The sequence below is a fragment of the Elephantulus edwardii genome, unplaced genomic scaffold, assembly GCF_000299155.1.
Source record: "Elephantulus edwardii isolate Elephantulus edwardi_28Jun2011 unplaced genomic scaffold, EleEdw1.0 scaffold00072, whole genome shotgun sequence".
NCBI lineage: Eukaryota > Metazoa > Chordata > Mammalia > Macroscelidea > Macroscelididae > Elephantulus > Elephantulus edwardii.
Window position 1 is genome coordinate 8,730,029 of NW_006399822.1, and position 13,978 is coordinate 8,744,006.

Below are 13,978 nucleotides of genomic sequence, written 5' to 3' on the forward strand. Positions count from 1 at the left end.
AGAATTTGCAGCCTCCAAAAATCCTCTGAAAGGCTGGCTGTGAGTCCGTTCAAGCACAACTGCACAATACTTCATCCTCTGAGAACACATTCGTATGTCTTGAGATGTCCCACTGGTACGAGGGAATGCTTCCGGAAGGCTGGCAAAGAGGTCATTCAAACTTAAGGCAGAGGAAGAAGAGCAGGCCTCAAAATGATACACAGAGGTGAGAAGACGCCAGCACAGGTGGCCACCAGGGGGCATCATGACAGTTGAGGACGCAATCCAAAACAGAGGACTTGAGGGACGCGTCCCCACATAATAGCTTTATATCTAACCTGCTCTGAAAACGCATAGCCTAACAAAATGCAGCTGCCTCTTACTGATTGCGCTGTGACGCAGAGTTATGGTGCCACTCACTATGCCAGCCCAGCATGTTTCAGGAGCCACATGGAGGGAGGCCACCTTCCTGCGTCCTCTACCTACCTCAACGTCATCACCGGGACTAACTTCCAGCAACTGAGAGGGTTACCTCAGAGGTTACAACAAGGACTAATTAATTCTCCAATTTTAAAAAGCAACAGGATCCTTTTCCTTAGGGAAAAGGATATTCTCAGTGACCAATCAAATCCTTTGTCTCAAAGTCACACTATGTTGTTAGCGCCCATATTCAATTTCCAATCAATTTTGGTTTGAATAACCCAGGTAATTGGAATCTGTCCACCCACCACATAGACCAGGTCAGAACTCTTGAGGCTGCGCCTGTTGTCTCTAATTCTGGAATACCAAAATAGTCGCCACCTTTTGCTGAGTTCAGCTTTCAGAGGATTCAAGGTCAGCTCCAACACAGCCTTCCAGGTTAACACTGGGATTTTTAAAAAAGGTCATGATTATAATGAAACCGCAGCTGAAAGGGGCTATAAATACATTTTTTAAATGAGAACTGGTGCACAAAATTGCACAGTATTAGATCTATGTGGCTTTTCGTTTATAGCAATCACACTTACAAGCAAATACAAGTACAACAACCTACCAATTCCTGAGTTGGCTCCAGTGACGACGACCACTTTGCCAGAGAAATCCCGGCCCTGGAGGATCTCCATGGCCGTGGTGCTGCCGTCATACCTCTGTCTGGTGGTTGGCTTGGTCGGGTTATCATCCACAGTGAACGCCAGTCTGGGGTCCAAATAGGTGGTTCTTTTATTTATATGACTAGAAAGAAAAAGGAGACAAGTATTTCCCATCTGGCCACCGCTGTGAACATGGGCATTCAGAACTATGAGATAATCTCCATTTCTCATGTCCCAAAAGGTTTACTCTTAACACTGAATAGAAAGGGGCCCGTTCTGTTTATCTAGCTACCAGAAGGGTAACACACTCCTGCCTGGGAAAAGCAGTTATCAAATCCTTTCCTTTAAAATTACCTGTAAAATGTACTGTAATGTCCAATAACCACTGCTGGGAGGCCCTAGATCTCCAAAAAGCCTTCCGGAGGCCTTTTTAAACTTGTGTCTGTAAGATCTGCCCACCACCACTCTTCAGAAGCTCCCAACCTGAGTGTCTGAGCCCTGTGCACCTTCTGAAGACTGTTAGACAAGAAGAAAACTCAGGATGAGGAATTATAAGTAAATATAGAATTCACCAACCACCTGAATTCTGATGGTTCTCATTTTAAGACTGAACTCAGTTTCACTTGGCATTTATTTAAAGCTCAGAAAATATATTGGTACATATGGATTAATAAGTTATTTCTTCCATAATGAGAGATTTAGTGATTTTTTTGAACATTTAAATGTATCCTTGGGATGTTTTATAACTAGACTTTAAAATGGCTTATAAACTACATGTCTGAACACTCTCTAGAAATAACAATAAATGAGATTTCAGGATTTTAGAGGTTTCTGTAAAATGTACTACTATTGGTGAATATACAGTCAAGTCAGTCCCAACTCATGAACCCAATACAATGCAATAAAAAAGTTATAAGAATGTTATTAGACTTATCTGTATGTTGATCTGAGAATTCATATTTATGTGTGTGTATAGATACATATATATGTGGGAGAAGGATGGGCAATCTACTCCCTTATCATTTACTGCCACTGAAAACTTGTGGTAAAATCAGTTCCATAGATTTGGGTCAGTTCCAACTCAAATGCATACAATAGTACACACACACACACATAAACATATATACACACACATATTCATATATCTATATTACACAAATATTTTGTTGTTGTTGTTGTTGTTATGAAGCACTGAGCTGACCTGACTCATAGCTGACCCTGGATTTTCAGAGGAAGCTAATTACATGGGACAAGAGTGCCCATCTTTCTCCCGATGAACCACTGATAGATTCGAACCACTTGCCTTTGGGTTAGCAGACCAATTCCTTACCACTAACATACTAGAGCTTCTGATACAATGTATACATTCAAACATATTACTTGTACATTCATAGATACACACTGACATATACATCTATATATATGAATGGTTATGTATGTAACACCCACATTTTCTACACATGTAGAGCTCTGGTGGCACAGCCCACTGCAGGTGGCATTGCTAACTCATGCGTGGTGTGTGTGTACATTTATAAAATTACTAGCTTACAAATTCTTCACTCAATAAATCCTAAAACCCAAAAACCACCATTCTATTTTAGCTTTAATCACAGCCTGATGGAGAAATGACTTCAGTCTTCTACACACACAACAGAGTGTCGGCATGGTAGAGAAAGTTCACACCAGCTACACAGTGATTCCCACGACGAACTGGACCTCAGCAATGGTGGACGTATCCCACTACGAGCTGGACCTCGGCAATGATTGGTGTATCCCACTACAAGATAGACATCAGCAATGGTGGACAAATCCTGCAGTGAGCTGGACCTTATTAATGGTGGACACATCCCACTGCGAGCTGGACCTCAGCAATGATGGACGTGTCCCGCTGGAGCTCACTATGCTCAACTTACTCCATGATGGATATAAACGAAGGTGACCAGCCAGGGAACCTCGCATGCAGCCTCGTCCTACTAGATGCCAAAGTCCTTGCCGGCTCCTCTAGACTAGATCTGGGCTTGGTAAACAATGGTCCGCAGAACAAAGCCAGCTGCATGTACGAATAAAGTTTAAATTAAACACAACCGCACTCATTCTTTTACACATTGCCTGTCACTGCTCTCCACTATAGCAGAGTTGAGTATCTGTGGCAGAAACCACACAGGCTCCAAAACCTAAAATAGTGATGAGGTGCTCCGTAACAGAAAGAGTTTTAATAAGCTCTGCTCTAAAGAAAAGTCAGTGGCTCTCAAATGACCACATCACAATTAGCGGAAGGGCTTGCTGAAACATACCGGCAGGCCCATCCCCACAGTTCCTGGGACAGAAGAACTTCTAGTAACATGATCCTGAGAACGTGCATCTCCAATAAATTCCCAGCTGATGCTGATACTGCTGCTCTAGGAGCTACAATGGTAGAAAACACTGCTGTAGATCAATAAAGAGTAACAGCCAATCCAAGTGAAGAACTTCCTAAGCATGAGTGCAAAAGGCCTTTGTAGCAGATAACGAAAGGGCTGTCTTCCTTCACTTACTAAGAAAAGCTTGTACAAACTATATTCTTGCTATGTACCATTGAGTCACAAATGACTCACAGCTGGCTCCCCAACAAGTTTTCAGAGGCTATAAGTCACATAGGAGGGGACTGCCCATCTTTCTCCAAAAGAGCAGCTGGTGAATCCAAACCATTTGCCTTTGGGTTAGCAGTGCAACTCCCTACCTCTAGGCCACCAGACCTCCCTTAACAAATTAATATTCCTGTTATTGTTCGGTGCCATCAAGTTGAATATGACTCATCACGATCCTGTGAATGGTCAACCTGAACTCTGCCCTGCCCTGTGCCATCCTCATCACCTCTGACATACCAGAGCACACTGCTAAAGTCACTATGTTAGTTCATCTCATTGGGAGTCTTCCTCTCCGTTGCTCACCTTCCCTCTTTCCAAGCATGATGTCCCTTTCCAAGGAAAAGTCTCACTGAGTATATGTCCAAAGTATGAAAGACAAAGCTTTGCCATCTTTGCCTCCAAGGAGCACTCTGGCTGCACGTTCCCCAAGACATACCTAACAGGAGATAACAAAACACTTCCAACTTCCACTTGCCTAACAGCCTCCTCTCTGTGGCTGCTCAAGGCCATAAGCAACCCTTGATCCTTCTGTTCTAGGCACTGGCTATGCATCAAGACTGCCCTAGGACTTTGGTTCCAAAAGTTCTTCGGCCATTAGAACTTTTATCTTATAAGGTGAACATAAATGTCTGTGATGCATCTCAGCAGTAAGCAGCCTTAAACCCCTTTTCTTCTAGCTGATATACTGAAAGCATTAGATTTGTACCAAAAATGCAGAACGATTCAGCACTCAGGTGTATGAAAACGTGAAATTTCTGAAAGTGTTGCTATGTACCATCAAGTCGGAACTGACTCATAGCTGACCCTCTGGTGGGTTGCCAGAGGCAGTAAATAACAAAAAAAAAATGTCCATCTTTCTCCCACGGAGTCGCTGCTAGATTTGAACCATGAACCACAGGCTTTTAGGGTTGACAGTGCAATTTCTTACCACTAAGCCATCAAAGCTCCCTTTAAAGAAAGCACAACTGGAAATAACAGGTGCTGTGCTTTAGGGGTGCCTTTAACCTCTAATTAGGCTATGCCATGCTTTGGGGGAGAGAGCACCCTGTAGTCTAGGCAGCAGACACATCAGAGCAGGCCTGGCTTGTCCTAAAGCATGCTGCATTTTAACAGGAGGTTAAATAAAATGTGAATGTTACATACATACCTTTTGGGTCTTAACTAAGAAATCCTAACTCTGTAAATAAGGTAATTTCTCCTTTGCATTAGAGCAGCCAAGAGGGCTGCTGGTTATAACTCCGTAGGTTCTAATCATGGCTCTGCCACTTGCTTACTGTGGGATCCTTGAAAAGTCGCTTACATCAGCAGTAGACTATGGATAATGATGGTATCACTGCCCCTGAGGTTATTGTGAGGACTGAGTGAGCTAATACTGCAGATATAAAGTAACTTGACCTATGCCTGGCTCACACTGTATGCTCGGTAAGTGATTATCTTCAGGGTTTGTTTTTGAAATTTATTCACAGAATCAGAGAGGTGAAAAATGTGTAGAGACAAAGATACTCAAAATATTATTTTTAATTATAGATGCCCAATGACAGAGACTTAGCAACATCAGTGCCCGACAGGTAATCTGATAAATTACGGGACGTCTGTACAAAATATTCCAGACCCACTTCCATTAAGTCCATTCCAACTCAAAGTGACCCCCTAGCGTCAGGGATGAACCGCCCCACAGGGTTTCCAAAGCTGGAATCTGCAGGGACACTGACTGCCAGGTCTTGACTTACACAGAGCCACCAACCTTTCCATTAGCAGGAAAGGGCTCCTCAAAACAGACTACAGCCAAACAGGTATGAGGATCCAAAGAGGCGAGGGGAGGAGCAGAGGAGAGAGGATGGACAGAGAGGTAACCACAGGGTCACACAATGTAAAGGGTAGAGGGAGGGGTGGGTAAAGGAAATGAGAAAGATTCGGGGCAAAAAACAATGTACACGAACTTTGTAAGCAAACCAGTAAAAAATAAAAATTCATATAAAAAAACCAAACCAGACTACAGCCATTAAGCATCATCACCTTGAAAATGACGTAAAAATGCTCATAATACATGTGGAAAGCTGGTTACAACACAGTTCATTCTTTTTTTGTTTGTGCAGGGCAAACAACATAGACTGAAAGGATTAATAAAAAATTGTTCAGAGTAGCTATTCCTGCAAATAACACTGTGATCATGTACTTCGTATTTTTCTCATCTTCACAATGTTCTTGCAGTCAAGGCGAATTACCATTGTTATTGTTGTTGTTGACTGCCTTCAAGTAGAGCACGACCCTATGAACAAAAGGCTTAAAGTCCTCTGTAACTGTCGACATTCATCAAAGTTCATAGACATGTTACCATTACAAGCTGTAAAATCCTATTAAAAAGCAGTATGGCCAAGGCTAGTTCTTATGAAGACACTTACTCAACAAAAAACACTTGTCCGTTCTCGTCAGTTTCTTGCTCCCATCCGTAAGGCAAGTCTGAAACCCAGGAAAGACAGGAAGGTGAACATGGGACAGGGCGGACAGAAGCCCTTCCCGAGGTGTCCCAGGTAAGAGGGGGGGGTCCCCACCTTGCCAACTCCACCCTCTAAGCCAATCCCTCTAGATCACCAGCTTCCACACCCTGAGGTCACATGTCCTACTGCAGCCATCATGCAAGGCCCATTATACATGTAGGCCTGTAAGGAAAAGTCAAAAAGCCTATTCCATTCTTGCTGTCTTAAAAGCCCCACCTAGCTCCAGTTTCTGCTGTGATCCTGCTGGATGCTCCCATCAGCAGGAATTCTCCCCTGGAGGCGTTCACGGACCCCATCTATCCAGGCAGCAGGCACCCAACACATTGGTACACTATGCCATACTATCAAGTGATGTTTACAACCTCTCTATTCAACAGGACCCTAAAGCCCTTGACGGCAGGAATCTTCTTGTATTTCTATTCCTGGATCTCCCACTTGCAAACTGGAGCCCCTAGAAGGCATAGAGATCTTTACAAAATCCCACAGCACATTGGTGTCTTTCATTTCATGACATGAGGCAACAATTTTATGCATAGACCTTCATAGAAACTAATGTAACATGAGTGTAGGATCTGATTGTATAAATATTTTTTAAAACCAATCAATTGTCTTCACTCCACCCCAACATCTAATCAGCCCGTTCTACTTATCAGCCCAGCAGAGTAAGAATCAACTTTTTTCAGAGTTGTTCCAGTGTGCATGGTGGCCTGTGATATGTTTCCCATATAATTCATGTTCAAAGTACAAGCTTCTTTGCTTTATGGTAACGACAACATACAAACCTCCTGCTACTCGCTTTCTCTTTCCAGTTTTTGGATGTTCCCACTGAGTCTTCTCCTCAGTGTGGCTGTTAACAAAAAATAATAATAATAATTAGCTCTAGTTATACTTCCGTTAGAGTTACACTGAAAAAAAAAAAAAAGGAAATTCAGAACTTAACTGTGTTAGTTAGTATGGCCCTCCAACAACATGGGAGCCTGGGACAGGCCTCTGTGCTGGTGTCAGTGAACTGTTCACCCTCCTCCTTCACTTCCCCCTATTCTACCTTCATTTTCAGAGTCTACCCCCTCCCTTTGCTGCACCTCCACCTGTCCTCAGCCCCACTCGGCTCCCTCCTGCCTCAGGGGTGTTACTCTCACTGTTCCTCCACCTGGGACACTGCCCAGTTCATCCTGTCTCCTCACATTTCCTGTCAGAGCTCACCTCTTGCAGGAAGGTCCGTCTCTCTCACCTTTCGGCTAGAGCGGACTCACCCCAATTCCAACTTCACCCCCAGACACAGAAAAAATCCAGAAAGGAACCGTGGAACCCTGGCACGTTGGCAAAAGCACTTGGCTGGTGACCCAAAAGTCAGCTGGTAGAACCCACCAGCTCCCAATTCCTTGCCCTGCTTCCATTTGGCTCGGGAGCGCCCTCACTAACTGAAATACTATCTCTGGCTTATGGTTGGTCACAACACTTAGTCCATAAGGCAGGGGATTCTGGCTCACTCCCTGCTGCACCCACAGACTAGACGTGGTGGCAGCCAGGGAAATGCTTATTGAAGGAAGGAAGAAACGAGCAAATGTGTTCCCAGCCTGGCGGGGCACAGACACACAGCCATGGGACAGTGCCGCTCACACAGTGGATGACAGCTGTGGCCTCACGGGAGGCAGGAGGAGAAAGCTCCCAACAAGGGTCGAGGCTGACAATGCAAAATCAGCCAGGATAGGGCCAACGAGGGCAGGATCGACGTAAAGGATGACAGAGGCCACCAACCTGCAGGACAGGAAGCATGGCAGGGTCAGCATGGACAGGCCTCAGGCATTACTCAGCCCATGGCTGTTCTTCCCACCTGCCCTGGGGATTGGTACAGCTCCTGCTCCCCTGGACGGAGCCAAGTGGGAACCTGACAGTCACACTCAATCCCAACCCACTCAAGGACGCGGGAAACCAGTGGGACAACTCAAGCTCCCACAGGACAAAGCTGCGGTTTGGATCTGTGCCCTGTGGTGCTGACCCATCCCGAGGGGCACAGTCACCCCTGGGGCTGAGCTCTGGTTCTAGCTGAAGACAGTAATCTGGTGCCCAACTCCCATTCACCAGCTGTCCAAACTCCCTGTGCCCCAGTTTCCTCCTCTGTGAAATGGGGAGAAGAGCTGCACCTATTGTTGAGAGTGAGGTGTCCCAAAGAGACAGAGCAGAGCTGCCCCACAAGGTTTGCTAGGTGACATCTGTACAGGAGTAGACCACTGATTCTTATTTCCCATTAGAAGCATTAGCAAATTTGAACTGCTGACCTTTTGGTTAGGAGGCGAGCATTTACCACACAGCACCCGCAGGGCTCCCGATAGTAACTACTCAGGTTATTAAAAGGGTTGACCAAGCTTATGTATGCAAAGAACTCAGCACCATTCCTTCCACACAGTCATTTTTTCAGAGTACATAAAAGTTAAAATTACTTAAAGGATATTCTTTTTAACTGCAATCTAAAATTAAATTAGGACACATGCCCCCAAAGTATTATCTGCCTTAAATAGAAGTCCTTTATTCTCCCTCTTTCAATAAGCTTCTGGTCAATTAAAGAGAGAATTATTAGTGATTTTAATTTAAAAGTCTCTAAAATAACATTTGTACCATAGAATCTGTCAGGAAAGTGGAATGTATGTTCCTGGTGGCACAGGGTGTCATAACAGGCTGCAACCCATAAAGGTGGCAGTTCAGGTGCTCCAGCCACTCCAAGGAAGAAAGAGTGAATGATTTCCAAGGTCCAACAAAGGGCTCCCCTGAGAGACTGTGCATTTAGTGGGGTCGGAGGGATGCACTGCCATGATTTCCTGCTTTTTTTAAAAAAAATCTTTATTTTTATGCTGGTTTTTTTACAAAGTTGGTATATACATTGTTTTTCACAGCAGATCTTTCCCCTTTCCTTTCCTCACGCCTCTCTCCGCCCATCAAATTGTGTGACCCTATGATCAAGCTGCTCCCCTACTTCACCCATCCTCACCCCTCTAAGTTAAGCATAGGCAATGGTGCCCACAGCAAGGACAAGCCCAGGTGGAAGAGAAAAACCTCTCCTGACAGCAAGAGGCTGGTGGTCCTCAGGTGGTCAAGGGGCCTGGGCTGCAGAGGGGGAGGGCGGAGAGGACACAGCAAGGCCCTGGCACCAGGGTTCATCCCTCCATCCCAGCGCCCTCAGAAGGGCCGCTTTAGACTTCTGCAGGGCAAGAACTCCAAGTTGGCAGGATCCCTGTGATGGTGGTGCTTTGGGGGTCTATCAGTGCACCGTGCAGCACGTGTAAAAGGGGACGGCTGGGAAAGGGGTCTCAACAGGAGTTATAGCTTCTCCACCAGCCCAGGCCTCGGGCCTGGGCCTGCTGCAGCAGGGCACATATGGATTGGAAAAGGAGATGTCTCAGAGAGTCTTCAGGAGGGCCTATTATCTGAGTTCTCCACCCGTTGGAAGGACAAGTGATCATGTCAGAGTTAAGAGGCAAAGAAAGCCCAGAGGCACCTTCAGGTCAGGAGAGATCAAGGAGAGTGTGGGGCATCCAGGGTTGCTTACAGGTCAAAGGTATCGTTCAACCTCCAGAATGAAAGAACAGAGAGGGTGTGCAGGTCTGGCCCAAGGGTCTAGAGGGGTGTGTCCTTTACCTACAGGAGCCAGTCAAGTCAGCCTCCCAAATCAGTGTAAAAGGTGGGACCTCGTGGAGACCCCCACTCTGTACTGAGGACACTGCCTGACTAAAAAGACAGCAGCAAAGGCTTCCAGGAATTGAGTCATTCGTAACTTTTATTATTCGCACGTATGAATCCTCCTGCCAAGTGTTGGATGCGTCACGCCTGCACTGAGGCTCCTTATCAACCCATTTGACAGATGAGGAAACTGAGTGGCCCGAGGTCACACGTTAAGCGACGGGGCCAGCGCGAGGCCGGGAAAGGTGAAGGTGGAAGGTGGGCAGCGTGGCTGTCAAAGGCGCCGCCCCGTGCCCTGCCCCCAGGTGGGACCCTGCACCTGCACTTGGATTTGTGTTCTGACTCGGTGTTGGGCGCCGCGCAGTGCTGCCTCGTGGACAGCAGAGGGCGCACCTGGACGCCGCCAGGTGACCCTCGCGCCACCCGGGGCCCCGGAGGGCAGGGGGAGACCGGCCCCTCCAGAGCCCATCAGCCGAAACTCCTCCGCACTCCGCCGCCACTCCGCACCGGCCTCGCCGGGCAGGTCCGCGGAGTGGCCGGACACGGGAGGCTGTCAGGGCTCCAGGTGCGTCCAGGCCCGGCGGCGCCCACTGCGGCCCCCTTACTTGGCATAGTAAACCCAGCCGTCCTTGGTGGTTCTCTCCTCCCAGCCCGGAGGCAGCTCGTCCTCGCTGTCCGTGTCGTCCAGGCCCGCGTAGCGCAGGGCTGCCATGGCCGGTCGAGGCGGTGCTCGTTCCCCTGCTCGCTGACAGACCAGCGGGGTCCCTTCACCCACAAACTCCTGCCTCAAACAAGCGCCGCGCGCGTCCGACTCTGACCGCTCGCGCCTGCGCACTGCGCCCCTCAAGCCGCGCCGCTCAACTCCGCAGCTGCAATCCAGTTTCCGCGGCATCACAGCTGCCGGTGGAAAATGGGCGGGGCCCGAAGAGAAGGGCGGGGGAGAGCGCCTGAGAGGCGGCAAGGAGGCTCGGCTGCAAGGAAAAAGCGGATAGCACTCTATGATTCTGGACCTGGAGGCGCGCTTCCTCAAGCTGCCAGCTACAGGAAAGGGGCGTGCGCATCCAGTCACGGTCCAGGACTACACCCGCTCTGGGAAGGCCCATAATCCCTCTCGCGTTGTTCTGACCAATCCTGAGGGAGCCCCACCAATGAGGCATGCTGGGAAATGTAGTCCGGGCCTCGCCGCGCTGGCCTGAAGCAGTCAGGTGCCGCCTCTTGTTTTAGCACCTTGTGAGGAAGAAATGTCCTTGCTCAGAAACCTTCCTGGGCTCCCCGTCAAACATACTGTGAGTCGTAAACTTTATAGTGCATATAAGCGACGAGGAGAAGGTTAAAAATGTAAATGCCCGCGGACAGAAGTTTCTTCACTGTCCAGGTGATTCCTATGCTGTTAGGTGCCTTGAAGTGAATGCACTCCAGACCTGAACCTGCGCGGGCCCCGCACCACCCTCACCCCCTCCGACACGCCCCGTTGTTACAGTCCCTGTGTCTGTGTGTCTTGCTAAGGGTCGTCCTCTGTCTCTCTAAGTCTCCACTTTTCCCAGTGCATTGTCTTTATGCAGGGACCTCGTCTCCTGAGCGTGCAAAGTGTGTGAAGCAGTTTCCCCGTCCTTCCTCGGAGGAGGAGAACCCTACTTGCACTTCCTGCAGGACGTCTCTGTTGGTTCTCTTGGAAGTGCATGTGAATGCTGTTCAGTCCTCTTCACCAACATCGCCGCTCAGAGGCATTGACACGTTGCCGCACGCTTTTAACATTGACAGCCGCGCTTAGGAACACATTTGCCATCATTTGCAGGAACGTGTAAGTCATCTGACAACTGAGCGGACTTGCTGTCAAGGACCCACCCAAGGGCCCAAGAGCAAGGCTGTGCGTTTAAAGAGCAAGGTGCACGATCCAAGCCATGGTATCTTCAGTTGCTTCCAACGTATGGGGGAGCTGGACAGCGGATACCTTTCTTTGGAGGAAGAATCAAAGCCTTTGAGTTGTGGTGTTGATGGAGAGTACTGAATGTCCCAGGGACTGTGGAAAAACAAACCAATCTGTGTGTCGAGTCTGTCTGTCGTGGTGGAAATGCAAACAGGATGGTCCTGAGAGGCAAGATAAAACTTTGTCTCACTTGCCAGGGGCATAAAAAAAAAATAATGCTTGGAAAAGCAGAGGGTCAGTGGACAAGAGAAAGACCTTTAATAGATTAACACAGGGACTGTAACAATGGACAACATGGCAAAAATTGTAAGGATGGCACAGGATAGGACAAGGTTAAGATCTGTTGTTCTAAGGGTTTCTATGAGTGGCACCTAATAGCAACAGTGATGTACCCGTGTGTGTGTGTGTGTGTGTGTGTGTGTGTGTGTGTTTATTTTGGTAGATAGATAGATTCTATAAAAATAGATAAATTCTATAACAATAAATAAATTCGATAAAAATGTATAATCAGCCCTGTTACCATTAACAAACCCCTTAAAAATCTCTCCTGCCATCTCCACCAGGGTTTCTCAGCTTCATAGTACTGGCCTTTGTTGTGAGAGGCGCGCTAGGGTGTTGTAGGTTCTGGAGCAGCATCCATAATCTACACCCACTAGATGCCACGTCTCCCCCAGTTATGGCAAGCTGAAGTGTCTCCAGAGGCTATCAGATGTTTCCTGGAGGGTGGGGAGGCGGGGTGAATCATCCCCAGTTGAGGACCCCTGATCTGTATTTATAATGTATTGGACAATTTCTAACTAGTTGATAATATGCTGAGATGTACTTCAGGTGCTGAAGAGTCCATTTCTGGCGGGAAGCTGCATAGGGACACCTGCACCACTTGGCTTCAGCTGCAGGTTCTAGACACAGGTTCCTTGCACATGCCCCTTAAATTTCTAGGCTTTCTTGGCAGTTGGGACACACAGACCAGCAAAGAGTCATGTGTGTGGCCCAGTACCAATAATAACCCCAAGTGACTATCACAACCTCATGTGATTCCCCCACCCCTTACATCTTATTTGGTGGGATTCGTCAGATGCTTTAAAAGGAAGAGATCCTACAGGCATCTTTGGACTTGTGAGGATTTTAGCATGCTGTATTCTAGTATTTATAATCTTGTCACTGACAAGCTGCAGGTCAGCTGTTGGTGGTGAAAATTTAATCTTAAAGAGTTCTAGTGACCTAGTGGTAAGGAATTGCACTGCCAACCCAAAGGTACAAGGATGGAATCCACTAGCTGTTTCATGGGAGAAAGTGGGGCAATCTCTTCTTACGGGATTTACAGCCTCTGAAAACCCACTGGAGGGTCAGCTATGAGTGAGTTCCAGTTTGACAGCAAATAACAACAATGTGTAGAAGACAGGCAGCATAAACTTCCAAAAACTGTCTTTCCATTTTGGAGACCTCACGGACTTTAACATTGGGGTGTGAAAACTTTTATGGTTAGAGTAGATAAGGGTTGAACTAGAATATTAGCAGAGTCTGATGGACCCCAAGGACAGGCCCATGTTTTTTTAGTAGTTTCTTGCCCACCTCTCAGGGCTCTACCCGACACCCCTAATGCCCTATTCTTGGCCTGCATTTTTTGTTTCCTCTTTGCAGACTTCCCCATTTACTATAGTTTTCCTTCCATTCCTAGCCTTTTCCCTCTCAGGGATTTAACTTACATAAGTCTTTGACTTTGCTCTTACAAAGGTCTATTAAAGAGCAAGCCCTTCTGTAGTGTAGGTATAAGGAATGTGATGAGCTTTAAATCATAAATAAGCCAAACTCCTCAGTACATAACCCCAAAAAAGTCTGAAGAGAGGCTTGGGGTTATTTTTCCATAAAGCTAACTGGATCACACTGATTATTAGAGTCGAACTCACTGTCGGTAAGTAGAAATGGACTCAGCACACACCCCAGTGGACTTACAAGGCTGTAAATCCCATGGCACGAGATTGGTTATATATCCTCCTAAGAGCTGCTGCTGCTGGATTTGAAATACCAGAAAGGCACAACATTTAAGTGAGCAGCACAATTTCTGACAGGCTACGCCATCAGAGCTCTCTGCATTGATTGTCGTTGTTGATATTAGATGCTGTCAGGTCAAGTACAACTCATAGCAACCCTATGAACAGCAGAGCTGGACCCAGTCCTATTCTGTACCATTTTAACAATCTC

General features: G+C 47.0%; 1 protein-coding gene across 1 annotated transcript in view; it reads right to left on the minus strand.

Annotated features, from left to right (window-relative positions):
• The window catches only part of WWOX (WW domain containing oxidoreductase), a 1,021,576-nt gene extending 1,010,883 nt beyond the window's left edge, over positions 1-10,693 (minus strand). The window contains exons 1-4 of the mRNA XM_006888814.1: positions 10,455-10,693; positions 6,957-7,021; positions 6,079-6,136; positions 1,013-1,191 (exon numbers count right to left, since the gene is read on the minus strand). Coding sequence (XP_006888876.1) covers positions 1,013-1,191; positions 6,079-6,136; positions 6,957-7,021; positions 10,455-10,561 — 409 coding nt within the window. The 5' untranslated portion in view covers positions 10,562-10,693. The remainder of the gene's footprint in view (positions 1-1,012; positions 1,192-6,078; positions 6,137-6,956; positions 7,022-10,454) is intronic.
• Positions 10,694-13,978: the final 3,285 nt, after the last annotated feature.